The sequence below is a fragment of the Sinohyriopsis cumingii genome, unplaced genomic scaffold (assembly GCF_028554795.1).
Source record: "Sinohyriopsis cumingii isolate HCF-2022 unplaced genomic scaffold, ASM2855479v2 utg000938l, whole genome shotgun sequence".
NCBI classification, from domain to species: Eukaryota; Metazoa; Mollusca; class Bivalvia; order Unionida; family Unionidae; genus Sinohyriopsis; species Sinohyriopsis cumingii.
In genome coordinates, this window is record NW_028315944.1 from 2,725,392 (window position 1) to 2,737,765 (window position 12,374).

Consider the following 12,374-nt stretch of genomic DNA (forward strand, 5'->3'; position numbering starts at 1 on the left):
TGTCTGGAAAATTTAGCCTGAAGTGCCAGCATAGAGGACTATGTATAATGTGTCATTCACAGAATTCTCATTTTTGGTTTTTACAAATTTGCGCATCAAATACAACAATATGCTGAAAGGCAGGTCATTTGTTGTTGAAAGCAGTTCCTTGAAGAAAAATATCTTGGTAGAAAAAATCTCTATTAAAATCATTGATACAAATGCACTCTTGTAGCTCTCAAAAACTGTATTTCATTGAGGTAAAAAAAGGCTTGTTGTGCCCAAGATATAGACAAAAATGATGTACTATACTAAAAAATAAATCAATTTTCGGGTGATAATAAACAAAAAAGAACAACATCAATTATTGGGGGGTAATAAAACAAAAAACTAATATCAAACTTTGGGTGATAATAAACAAAAGAACGTCCTTGGGGATAAAAAAAAGAACAACATCAATCAGGTAGATAATGAACATCAATTTGTGGGGATAATAAGCAAAGAAGATCAGTCTTTGTGGGATAATAAACAAAAACAACATATTTTACTTTAGTTAGTATTTATTGTCCTCTAAATAAAAGTTACATTAATATACTTTACATATTGTGTTAATTAAAGGCTAACAATACAAATAAAAATAATAATCTTTTCCAGGTTAATGTGTGATACATACAAAAGAAAAAACCACGCAAGCAAAATGTTATTTCAATTTAATTATGGCACTTCAAAGCATATATAAATTTTATCTGTGTAGTTTTGGAGGTATGTTAGGATTCTGAAAACTTTTAATGTATAAACATTTGTTCTATTATTTGCAGGAACCATTAGGCTTTCTCTACAGGACTGAAAAGCTTTAACAGAAATAGCATTTTTCAATTATGATCCTAATTTTTTATTATTGATTTTAACTAATTATTTTAATTATTATTAATGAAGCACATTTTCTGTTATATGTTAATCAATCAATGGTTAAAGCCATAAATTATTGACCCTAGTATATTATTGAACTTGCAGCAGCCTGACAGAGATTTCATGTTTTTCAGGTGCTAAATATTATTATCAAAAGTTCACTGTGTAGAAAAAAAACAAAAACCATACCATAGTTTAAGTAATCATTTATTAACATACTTGTAAAATATAAAGTAATTAGATTAACTTTATGAATTATATTAATGTAATTAACTTTATGAATTATATTAATGTAATTAGCTCTTGGTAAGGAGACCCAGCACAAAATATTTACCGTCTCTTGTATTTTTCAACATAACTTTATGTGATGAAGCTCTCTTGCAGTTTCAATACCATTCTTTCAACTTATTTTTAATTCCTTTTTCAGCATTCTCTGAGAAGTTTTCTATCCATGACTGAAACCTTTACAAATGTACTTAATCATGCAACAGTGGTCTTCAATTATCTTTGTCTCGTCCACATTACATCATGACGACAGTAGCATTGCAGTGTTTCACTTATTCATTATCACCATATGATAGATGGCGTTCCTGAAATTGCTTGTTCCACTTTTATTATTATAACCGCCTGGTTGCCTAGTGGTTAGAATGTCCACCTCAAATGTGGGAAGTTGTGGGATCGAACCCCAGCCATACCAAAGACTTATAAAAACTGGAGCAGATAACAGAAATAGATGACTGGGAGTACCATCAGTAATTAGAAGCCTTGCTAGGTGCTCAGCATTCAAGAGGTTAGTGTTAGGACTGGGTGGGACATGATGCTATATGTCTGCAGCATGATGCCCCAATGCTAGACATCACTATAAACTGCCACACTACAGACATCGTAATGATATGACTAAAAAAAAAAAAAAATCCAAATCACACACACTTTTATTATGAGCTACTATGCTAGGTTAAGTTTTTATGAAATCAAATTAAAGCCACATTTTTTTTACCATTCATATTATCCCATGCAGAGGTAGGCTATGCTGTTTTCCCTCCAATGTCGTGTTGTCACAAGGCTTATTTCCATACAAATACATTACAGCTTTATTACAACAGTATCTGTCAATCTAATAATTTTGTTTTCAAACAGAATAAAGTAATAATTCAAGCAAATCATTCTCTACTACTAGTCTACAATATTATACGAATTTTCATTTCAATTACTAACCGATTAGCATATACTAAATATAAACATATATTGTATGCTGCACCTGATGACTCTAAGTGACCTAAAATAAAGTATTATATTTATACCACTAAATAGAACATTTTTCCAAAATTATTATCTTTTTAAAAATTTGGTTGATGTTTTAAATGGCAAAGTTTTAATTCTGTAGCTCTATTTTACTTTTTATTTTATAAGCCCTTAAAGTCCAAGACAAAATATTTAAGACATGTTAAGAAAGGTACTATGATTAAAAGACGTATTTATCTTTGTAGAATACAGCCTGAAATTACATATTTCATTTGTAAAAACAAATATAAAATTAATATAACTATATAAAATGCATAATTTAAATAAAAATATAAAAAATAAAATTTTAACTTACATTTGATTGAAATTATATCTTGATTACATTCTCTAATATCTATAAAAAATAAACACAAAATATTTATCTATTAACTACATGGAATGATGCAAAAGATCATAAGACAATCTTCCCTAAGTTTTACATTAAATATTACATTAAGGACCATAAGACAATCTTCCCTAAGTATTACATTAAGTATTACATTAAAGATCATAAGACAATCTTCCCTAAGTATTACATTAAAGATCATAAGACAATCTTCCCTAAGTATTACATTAAAGATCATAAGACAATCTTCCCCAAGTATTACATTAATTATTTTGATCTGCTTGAGATTCAATTTCTATGTACACAAATAAACTCGTCTAAGAGCTAACTCCACTTTTTCAAGCACACTCATTGTTTAAAGGTTTTATGAATGAACAGACTTTATAATGCAATTATTATTACAAGGGAGAGGTCATAATTTAGATTTATGTGTTGTGACAAAGATATGAAGGACTGTATGGTTTATAATCAGATGAGGAAAAGAAGAGTTAAAATTTGAACAAGAGTCCCATCACAGGACTGATACTCATGTTAGGATTTTCTAATGGGTGGGATGAAAAGTAATGCCCTCAGTGTAAAGAACTGCATGTTATAATCATGCACGTTTTATGTGAAATGCTTGATGAAAGCCCTGATGTTTCAATTTTCAAAGTGCCTGCCCTGCTAATTATGATGCATAGAGATCAGGTCTTTGTGTGCTTGTTGGGTGACACATAAGGGCTGTTCCAACTAAACATACACAATACCTAGGGAAATCAGTCCTTTTAAAAATATATACCAGGGTACCCTTATTATTCAAAGAGCTGATATCTAAATTGCATCTCTGCACTGAAAGTGTCTTTCCAGGAATTAAATTAAGTGCCTTCTTTATCAGGCCAGTAGTTTCTAAAATGGATGGTCATAATTTAACATGCTAGAAAATTACAACAAAATATTTACTGCATTTGGTCATCTGATAAAAATATATTACTCTCCAACACTGTGCTCTGTTATAAAGACTATAATAAATGACACAACCTGTTTTAGCAGATGCCTCTGCACAAAAACACTCTTAACGGACAAAAATTTTGAACCTCTTCAGTTACTCAACACAATTAATGTACACATCAAGGATTCATGACAAAATTCTAGGAATCTAATTTATAGCATTCCTTCATCTGGAATGTATTTGATGTGCAAAATTATATTGGAAGCAAACTTAAAATGTTCTTTATTATTATCCCTAAACCTCTTTCTGACCACGATAATTCAGATAACTATTTCAGCATTAGTTTAATTGAAAGAACATTTCTGTAATATGTTTGGTTACTGTATCTTTTATGCTGGGTAATCCTGATACATCCTAAAAATACAACAGACTATAGGCATGATTTACAGCTCCTCATGTTTGACTTGATCCTTTTGGGTCTGTGATTCAGATTTTCCGTCAGTTTTCATCTTGTCCATTTTCGCCTCCTTGCTGTGTTCCTTGACATGTTTTTGGTGGTACAGTCGTGAACTGTGAAGCCGAACTAGTTCCTCTCGTACCTCAGCATCCTCTTTACTATCTGTTTCCTTCATCATACCCATGTGGTCTTCCTGGTACATCCTGCTACTCATTTCCTCATATTCACCATCTGCATTAAAACCTGCATTGGAAAACAAAGTGTAAGATTAAAAATCCTGAAATGTGTCTATGAAATTTTAACTAAATGCAGAACCTAACCAGGGTGTCATATGTACAAACATAACTATTCTAATGCCATTTTGTGGCATAAGACAACTAGTTGTAGGTAACATGTCCAGTATTTGTTTATTGATGGAAAAAATAGATGTATTTTGATATATAAAAGATGCTAATATATCATCATCATCATCATCAGTCTCATGACCTAATGTGGTCGTTGAGGCACTGTGCTGCTGAACATCTGACCAGTTCCCTCCACTTGTCTCGATCATGTGCCAATGCCTGTGTCTCTGCAAAACTTTTCCTGGTCCATTCTGTGATGTTGTCAGTCCACTTTTTTCTCTGTCTACCTCTCCTTCTGCCACCCTGGATGCTGCCCTGCAGGACTGTTGTGGATAGACTGTTGGCTCTAGCAACATGGCCATACCATTTCAGCTTTCTCTTTTTGACGGTGGTGAGGAGGTCCTCATATTGGCCTACTTCGCGCCTGATGGTGTTACGCACTTCTTCATTTGTGATGTGGTCCATGTAAGAGATGCCAAGGATGGTTCTGTACCATCTCATTTCAAGTGACTGGATTCTTCGTTGTAATTCTGCTGTCAGGGTCCATGCCTAACATGAGTACAAAAGACTAAGATGACTAGAGCTCGCAATAGTCTGATTTTAGTTTTCAGACACATATTCTTGTCTCTCCAGATGGGTCTTAACTTTGACATAGGTGCCATTGTTTGTGCTGCTCTTGACAAAATTTCTGCTCTTGATCCCTCTTCAATGATTATGGAACCAAGATATTTGAACTGGCTCACTGTTTCCAGTTCATGTCCTCTGACTTTAATCTTGGCTGAGATTTGTTTGCCACTATTTGTCATCAGTTTTGTCTTCTCAGCGCTTATCTCCATGTCAAATCTGGAAGATATTTCATCCAGGTTCTTCACTAAGGTGGCTAGCTTGTCTTCACTGCCTGCCAGCCCATCAATGTCATCTGCAAAGCGGAGGTTGGTGATGTTACGCCCTCCAATGCTGACTGTCCCACAGTGGTTTTCCAGGGCTTCACTCATGATGCGCTCTAAGTAGATGTTGAAAAGCATGGGCGACAGGAGACAGCCTTGACGCACTCCCACTGTTGTCTGGAACCAGTCCCCCACAGCACCTTGGGCAATTACTGCCCTGGTAGCCTTGGAGTACAGCTGCTTGATGGTATTGGTTAACTTTTGACCGATGTTATACTTCTTCATTGTGGCCCACAATGCCTCATGCCACACTCGGTCTAAGGCCTTTTTGAAATCTATGAACACATGATAGATGTCTTGTTGGTGTTGCGAGTACTTTTCGCACAGAACCCTGAGATTTAATATTTGTTCTGTTGTGCTTCTTCCACTCTGAAACCCGGCCTGTTCTTCAGCAATTATTTCTTCTGCTTGTGGTTTCAGTCTGTTCAAGATGATCTTCAGCATTACCTTACTAGCATGGCTGATCAAACTGATAGTTCTGTAATTTTGGCACAGCTGGAGATTGCCTTTTTTGGGAAGTGTTATAATCAGTGACTGGGTCCATTGTGTTGGCCATTCACCTGTCTGCCAGATCTTGTTGCAGATTTTTGTTAGTAGCTCTTTCACTGATTGTCCCCCATTCTTGATAAGTTCAGCTGGGATGTTGTCTACTCCAGCTGCCTTCCCATTCTTCAGTGCTCTTATTGCTGACTCCACCTCTTCTTTGAGAATGGGGAAGTATCATCATTTACGGAGTTTGGAACTTCAAGCACCCCTGGGTCTCCTGTGGACTGATGGTTGTAGAGTTCTTTGCAATACTCAATCCATCTTTCTGCAATGTCACTCGCTTCTTTGAGGCATTTTCCATTTTTGTCTTGAATGGTACTGACTCTTGGTTGTTTCTGTCTGGTGAGGTCTTTCACAATTTGGAATGCCTTTTTGCTGTTATTCTTTATCAGACAGTTCTCCTTTCTGTGCACTTTTGTCCAATCCAATTTTCTTTTGCTTTGCTCAAGTTTTTTCTGATATTCTTGTTTATTTCTCGGTACTTCAATGCCCCTGTTGTGTGTCTGGTGTTTTTTAGTTCTCTTTGGGCATCACACAACTTCAGAATCTCTTCTGTAACCCAGGGTTTTTTCTTCGGGCGATGGAGGCCAATGATGTCATTGGCAGCTGCTGTCATGACTGTGTTGAAGGTGTCTGTCATCTCATTGACATCACCATCCATCACAAGGAGTTGAGCAAATTTTCCTCCAATTGTGGCTTGGAATGACTTGCAGATGTCAGGGTCCTTCAGTTGTTCAAGGTTGAATTTGAGCCTGATGTTCTTTGGCTTGTTAATTTTCTTCAGCCTCACTCGGAAGTTCATACGAGGACGTGATCACTCCCAACATCAGCACCTGGGAATGTCCTTGTTTTTGCTCTATTGATGCCAGATCGGTAACAGGTTTGAACCAGTATGTAGTCGATCTGGTTGTGATGGGTTCCATTTGGTGAGTGCCATGTCCAGCATCGTGAAGCTTTATGTTGTCCCAGGGTGTTGGCTAGTACCAAGTTGTTGTAGCTTGCAAACTCGAGCAGCCGTCTCCCTCTTTCATTGGTAAGCTCATTGCAAGAAGGTCCACAATGTATTTCCCAGTCTTTTAGAGCATCTTTGCCAACTTTGGCATTCCAGTCTCCTTGGACAATGAGGATATCTTTCTTACTGACCATGTTTAGAATACCCTGTAGTTTGTTCTAAAACTCCTCTATTTCTTCATCATCATGATCGGTAGTTGGAGCATAGACTTGGGTAATTGTGATGTTAAAGGGAGATGCTTTCAGATGAATGGAAATGATTCTGCTAGATATGGGGCAGCATTCAAGCACAGATCCCTTGATGGCTTTGTTTACAAGGAAGCCTACTCCATTTGTGGACTTGTCACACTCTCCACTATAGTATAATATATGCCCATCTTCGGTTTGGTGCTCTCCTAGGGATTTCCATCTAACTTCACAGAGTCCCAGAATGTGCCATGTGTAGTGTTTTAGCTCATGTGTCAACTCTTGGAGTCTTCCAATTTGCGCCAGAGTTCTAATGTTCCAGGTGGCGATGGCGATGTTGTCTCTCACTCTGACTGTATGCATAGTACCAGTAGCACACTTGTCACCTCCGCCCTGGTGGACAACGGCAGGCACGGTCCTTGTTGACCCGGGCGACGACTGATCTGGTATTGTAAGCTCAGATTTATTCAGCATTATCAGTGTGTCTTGGGCAAAAGTCGTCTAGCGGAGCCCATCCCTCTCCAGACCAAGGAGTTGCCAGAAGGGGATGTAATACATCGTCCAGCTGCCTTAGGGTCTCCACTCCAGATTTTCTTTTAGGGTTTACTCCCTTAGCCTTTGGCTAACCAAAGCCGACCTGCAAGGCAGCAGGAGACTCGTGGATAGGCAGGTGCGTCCATTTCCCGAGCAGACAAAGCATCTGCCACTGCTAATATATATGAACATTTAAATATAGAAACAGGATGTCAGAATGATAAAAGTAGTATGGAGACAATCTCAGTGAATGCCCCATTGCATGATGACATACATACAATTGATATGAAACTAAATACAAAAGGTTTTAACATAGGTCGTTTAAATGTACAAAGTATAGTGGGAAAAACAGACCAGATTAAGTTAATGTTGTCTTCCAAGGAAAATAATATACATGTTTTAGGGCTCACTGAAACCAAATTAAATGCTAACCACAATGATGATCTATTTCACTGTCAAGGTTACAATAAACCATTACGACAGGACAGAGAGACAGCAGGGGGGGTTTTGTTGTATACATTAGGGAAGATGTAAATGCAGAAAAGTGACTTGACTTGGAGTCACATGAAATTGAGAGTATCTGGTTGGAAATTTTTCAAAATATTGCAAAATCATTTCTAGTTGGTTTCATTTATAGGCCACCTTCCTCCAAAGTAATTTGGAATGATTACCTTATGAAACAAATGGAAAATGTTCTAGCACAGGAGAAAGAAACATATATACTCGGAGATATAAATAAGGACCTTCTCAATACTCAAATAAGGAACAACTGGATGGAATTTATTGAATCATTAGGCCTAGTCCAGCTGGTAAATGAGCCAACAAGGGTTACAGAAAAATCGAGCATTCTTATTGATCACATTTATACCAACCTACAAGACAATGTGGCCCGTGTTAATGTACCAAATGTTGGTCTTAGTGACCACTATCCTACTTTTTTGACAAGAAAGGTTAAATGCAAGAAAAATAAGAAAACTACATACAAAACGATCACTTACAGATATTCAAAATTTTTAATGAAGAATAATTTTTCAATGACCTATATGTTGTTGTTGTTGTAGGGTTTAACGCCATTTTTCAGCACACGGCTATACATGGCAGCCAGTATTAATGGTGGAGGAAGAACCCGGGAAAACCCCGGAAAGAACCACTGACCTACGAGAAGCTACTGGCAAGCTTTCTCACATACCCACATTGGCCGAATCTGAGACACGAACCCATGCAGACAGAGGTGAGATGGCAGTGATCTGTAACAGAGAGCGCTTTAGACGACTCGGCCACTCAGGGCCCCTATAACAGTTACATACAACCCTATTTAGACTACTGTAATACAGTATGGGGTAATTCAAATGATAAAAACATAGCAAAGCTGGCACATCTTCAAAAAAGAGCATTAGGGCTAATATCAATCCAAAAAGAAAGCAAAGAAAATTTAGCTGATAAGATAAAAATATTACCTATTAAAGGCCGAATCTGTCTGAGAAAAGCCAAATTAATGTACAGGAATCCCATAATAGTGCTCCTGAATATTTACAATCATTATTCCAGTATAGGCTACCTGGTAATACTCCCCACCTGCGATCCATGTCTACCAAACAGTATAAAATTCCCAAACCAAATAAGGAGTTATTTAAAAAAAAGTTTCCAATACTCTGGAACTCTGCTCTGGAATAGTATTCCAGTTGAGATTAGAAATGCCCACTCTATTTCCTTCTTCCAAACCCATAATATCCAGTGGCTTCAAAGGTGCAGCTAAAATAAATAAATTCCTTTGTTGTTGTTGTTGTCGTTCATTCTAGGGTTTAACGCCATTCTTCAGCACAAGATAGGCTATACATGGCGGCCAGTATAACTGGTGGAGGGAGAACCCTGGAAAAACCAGGGAAGAACCACCGACCCATGAGGAACTACTGACAGGCTTTCCCATGTACCCATGCTAGCCGAGCCTTGGACTCGAACCCATGCAGACAGAGGTGAGATGGCAGTGATCCATAACGGTGAGCGCTTTAGACCACTCGGCCACTCGGGGCCCCAAATTCCTTTGTATGAGGGCCTCAAGGTAGATTAGTTCTTAGCTAATTGTGTTACCCTCTTTAAATATGGTCATTATTATAATGATATGGCTTAAGGAAACAAAGACTCCATTATGTAGGAGAAGGTTTGCTTATGTTGTGCTAGAATTATACAGACTGATAAATTAAACCCTGTGTAAACTTGTCTGAAAGCACAAAAAAGTTTTTCTCTATTAAATTTTAGCCTCACCATTCCTTTGTATTCAGATATTCAATTATCAGCTGTATTATTTGATGAGGTGCGTAATGTTTACATTTATTTGGAAGGGTTTACCTTTCCAAGTTTTTGTGCAATTTATTTTTAAATTTTTCAAACTTGACCTTTAGTTGGCATCATGTAGCCACTATTATGCTTACATGACATGAATTGCTATTTACATACATACTTTAAACTAATCTGTAGAGATGCTGCCATTATTCTTCACATTTGCATATTAATTTTCGATTACCATGCCAAATGTTTTGAAAGTAGTTAAACTTGTTGATAGAGGACATACATGGGATGTTTAAACTTGCCTTCATCCACTGGTGAATTATATACACAGGTATAGTGGTTTCTGAACAAATACCATGCACTGAATACCATTATTATTATTATTATTATTACTATTATAACATTATCAAGATTGCTTTATGTAAACTATTCAACAAAATAAAAAAATTCACATATTTTATTCTCTCCCAATTTTATGTTCCATACAAGACTACCTGATCCTGCTCACCTGAATACATCCTATATATTAAATTGTCCATGACTTAAAATAATCACTGATTACTTTTTTGTTCACTATGACAAAACACTTAATTTCACAACTGATTGACAGCTTATATATGGCTGTAAAATGTGGAGTGACTCTTTGGTTGGCCAAGTTGTATAAATTAGGCTCTGAAACTCATTGCTATTCTTTGTAACCCATGAACCAAATTTCGCCTGCCTTTACAAAAGTCTGAAATACTGAATGATCCCTGACCCTAATGAGATGAACACCTTTGATCAGATATAGCTTTAATTCACTGGCTTGATAACTTTTTCCACCATCCAGCAACAGATTGTTTCAACCTTGTATCCAAATGATAAAAACTGCCCTGCTTTTGAAGTTGACATACTGACACCTTTAAGTTTCATTGACAATGTGACCAAGTGAGATAAGAAATGTTTGAACATGATTCTTATGATATTCCTTTTTCTTAACTATGCCTTCCTTTGCATATACTGACCAGTTACTGTGGATACCCAACTGTGCTTAAGGCATAAGAAATCATCTGGTTAGGAATTACCTGTCTGCTCACTGCAGAAAAGTAGGTGACCACTGCAAACATGATATTTACATAAGAAATTTGCTGGGGAAAATTAGAAAGGCCATTGTGACCAGGTAACCACTATGTGAAGGTACCCAACAGTACTGGTTTGACTGTATAGTTTTGAAGCAGGAATTGTCTGAGCTCCCCTCCCCACCACAATTACGTGATGTGAAATACTTCACCTAAAAGATTCCATAAGCTGGCACTATATGGTATATATGAAGTTTTATAAGGAGCATACCTGTATGATATGATAGAATGGATACATGCTTATCTCACTAAGATATATAGGGATCTCAAATGATTTAATGCTGAATTTAAGAGAAGGATTTGAATAAATTTAATATTAAATCATTACCCATCTGATAACCTGTTTATCACATAGTTTTTATTTTAATCAAAGAAGAAATAATTTAAATCATTCTGAAACTTTAATTTGTGCATAAAAAGGTAGCCACATATGCTAACTGAATTAATAATGCTCAGTTCTATAACCTTTAACATTTAAAAGTAGATTTTTTTATTTACAAATTATAATTCAAAAAATAACTGTCCTTCTAAATAAATAGAATATCTCACAAAGACAACATTTTTCAAACAAAGGACATCCAATGTAAATTCCATATGATGTCTCAGATTAGATTATACGAGATGTATACATCAATTTCTATGAAAGTATTTACTGGGTTTCCATCTAAAGCATGTCAGTTTCACCACTAGGCATTCAGTTGTTAGATGTGTTCCTGTGTAGGGATGATTGCTTGATGCAGAAGTTCCAGATTTACTGTAATATATTTTTAACTGGATATTGCATTATTGGATTTGGAAAAGTAGTAGACAAACACAAATTTTATTCAGAGTCAAAACTGCATTACATAATAAGAAACATAAACTTGTTGCTGTTTTACAGTGTGGAGACCAGTTTGTGTGCACATTCTTCTGTTAACAAGAGGTGAATTTATTTATGTTAAGTTAAAAGTTATAAGTTAAAATTCAAACCATGCTTGTCATAGGGTGGATTCCATGTTAAAGGTATGCCACCCCCTCGCTTGCATGGCAAAGCAAATGTGAGAATGCTGCAGCTTCAAGCTCTACTCCTTAACTATAATCATCCCAAACTACAATGGCATATCACTACAATTATCCAAAACTACACCAGTATATCACTACAATCATCCCAAATTAAATGGCATATCACTACAATCATCCCAAACTACAAAGGCATATCACTACAATCATCCCAAACTACACTGGCATATCAGTACAATCATCCCACTCTACACTGGCATATCACTACAAGCATCCCAAACTATACCGGTATATCACTACAATCATCCCAAATTAAATGGCATATCACTACAATCATCCCAAACTACATTGGCATATCACTACAATCATCCCAAACTACAATGGCATATCACTACAATCATCCCAAACTACACCGGTATATCACTACAATCATCCCAAATTAAATGGCATATCACTATAATCATCCCAAACTACAAAGGCATATCACTACAATCATCCCAAAC

At 36.3% G+C, this 12,374-nt stretch overlaps 1 protein-coding gene across 3 annotated transcripts in view; it reads right to left on the reverse strand.

Annotated features, from left to right (window-relative positions):
• Window positions 1-1,078: 1,078 nt before the first annotated feature.
• LOC149773008 (thioredoxin domain-containing protein 16-like) overlaps window positions 1,079-12,374 on the reverse strand; it is an 80,943-nt gene continuing 69,647 nt past the window's right edge. For all 3 annotated transcript variants that reach the window (XM_089946973.1, XM_089946975.1, XM_089946974.1), the window contains exon 21: window positions 1,079-4,143. In XM_089946973.1, coding sequence (XP_089803099.1) covers window positions 3,887-4,143 — 257 coding nt within the window. In that variant the 3' untranslated portion in view covers window positions 1,079-3,886. The remainder of the gene's footprint in view (window positions 4,144-12,374) is intronic.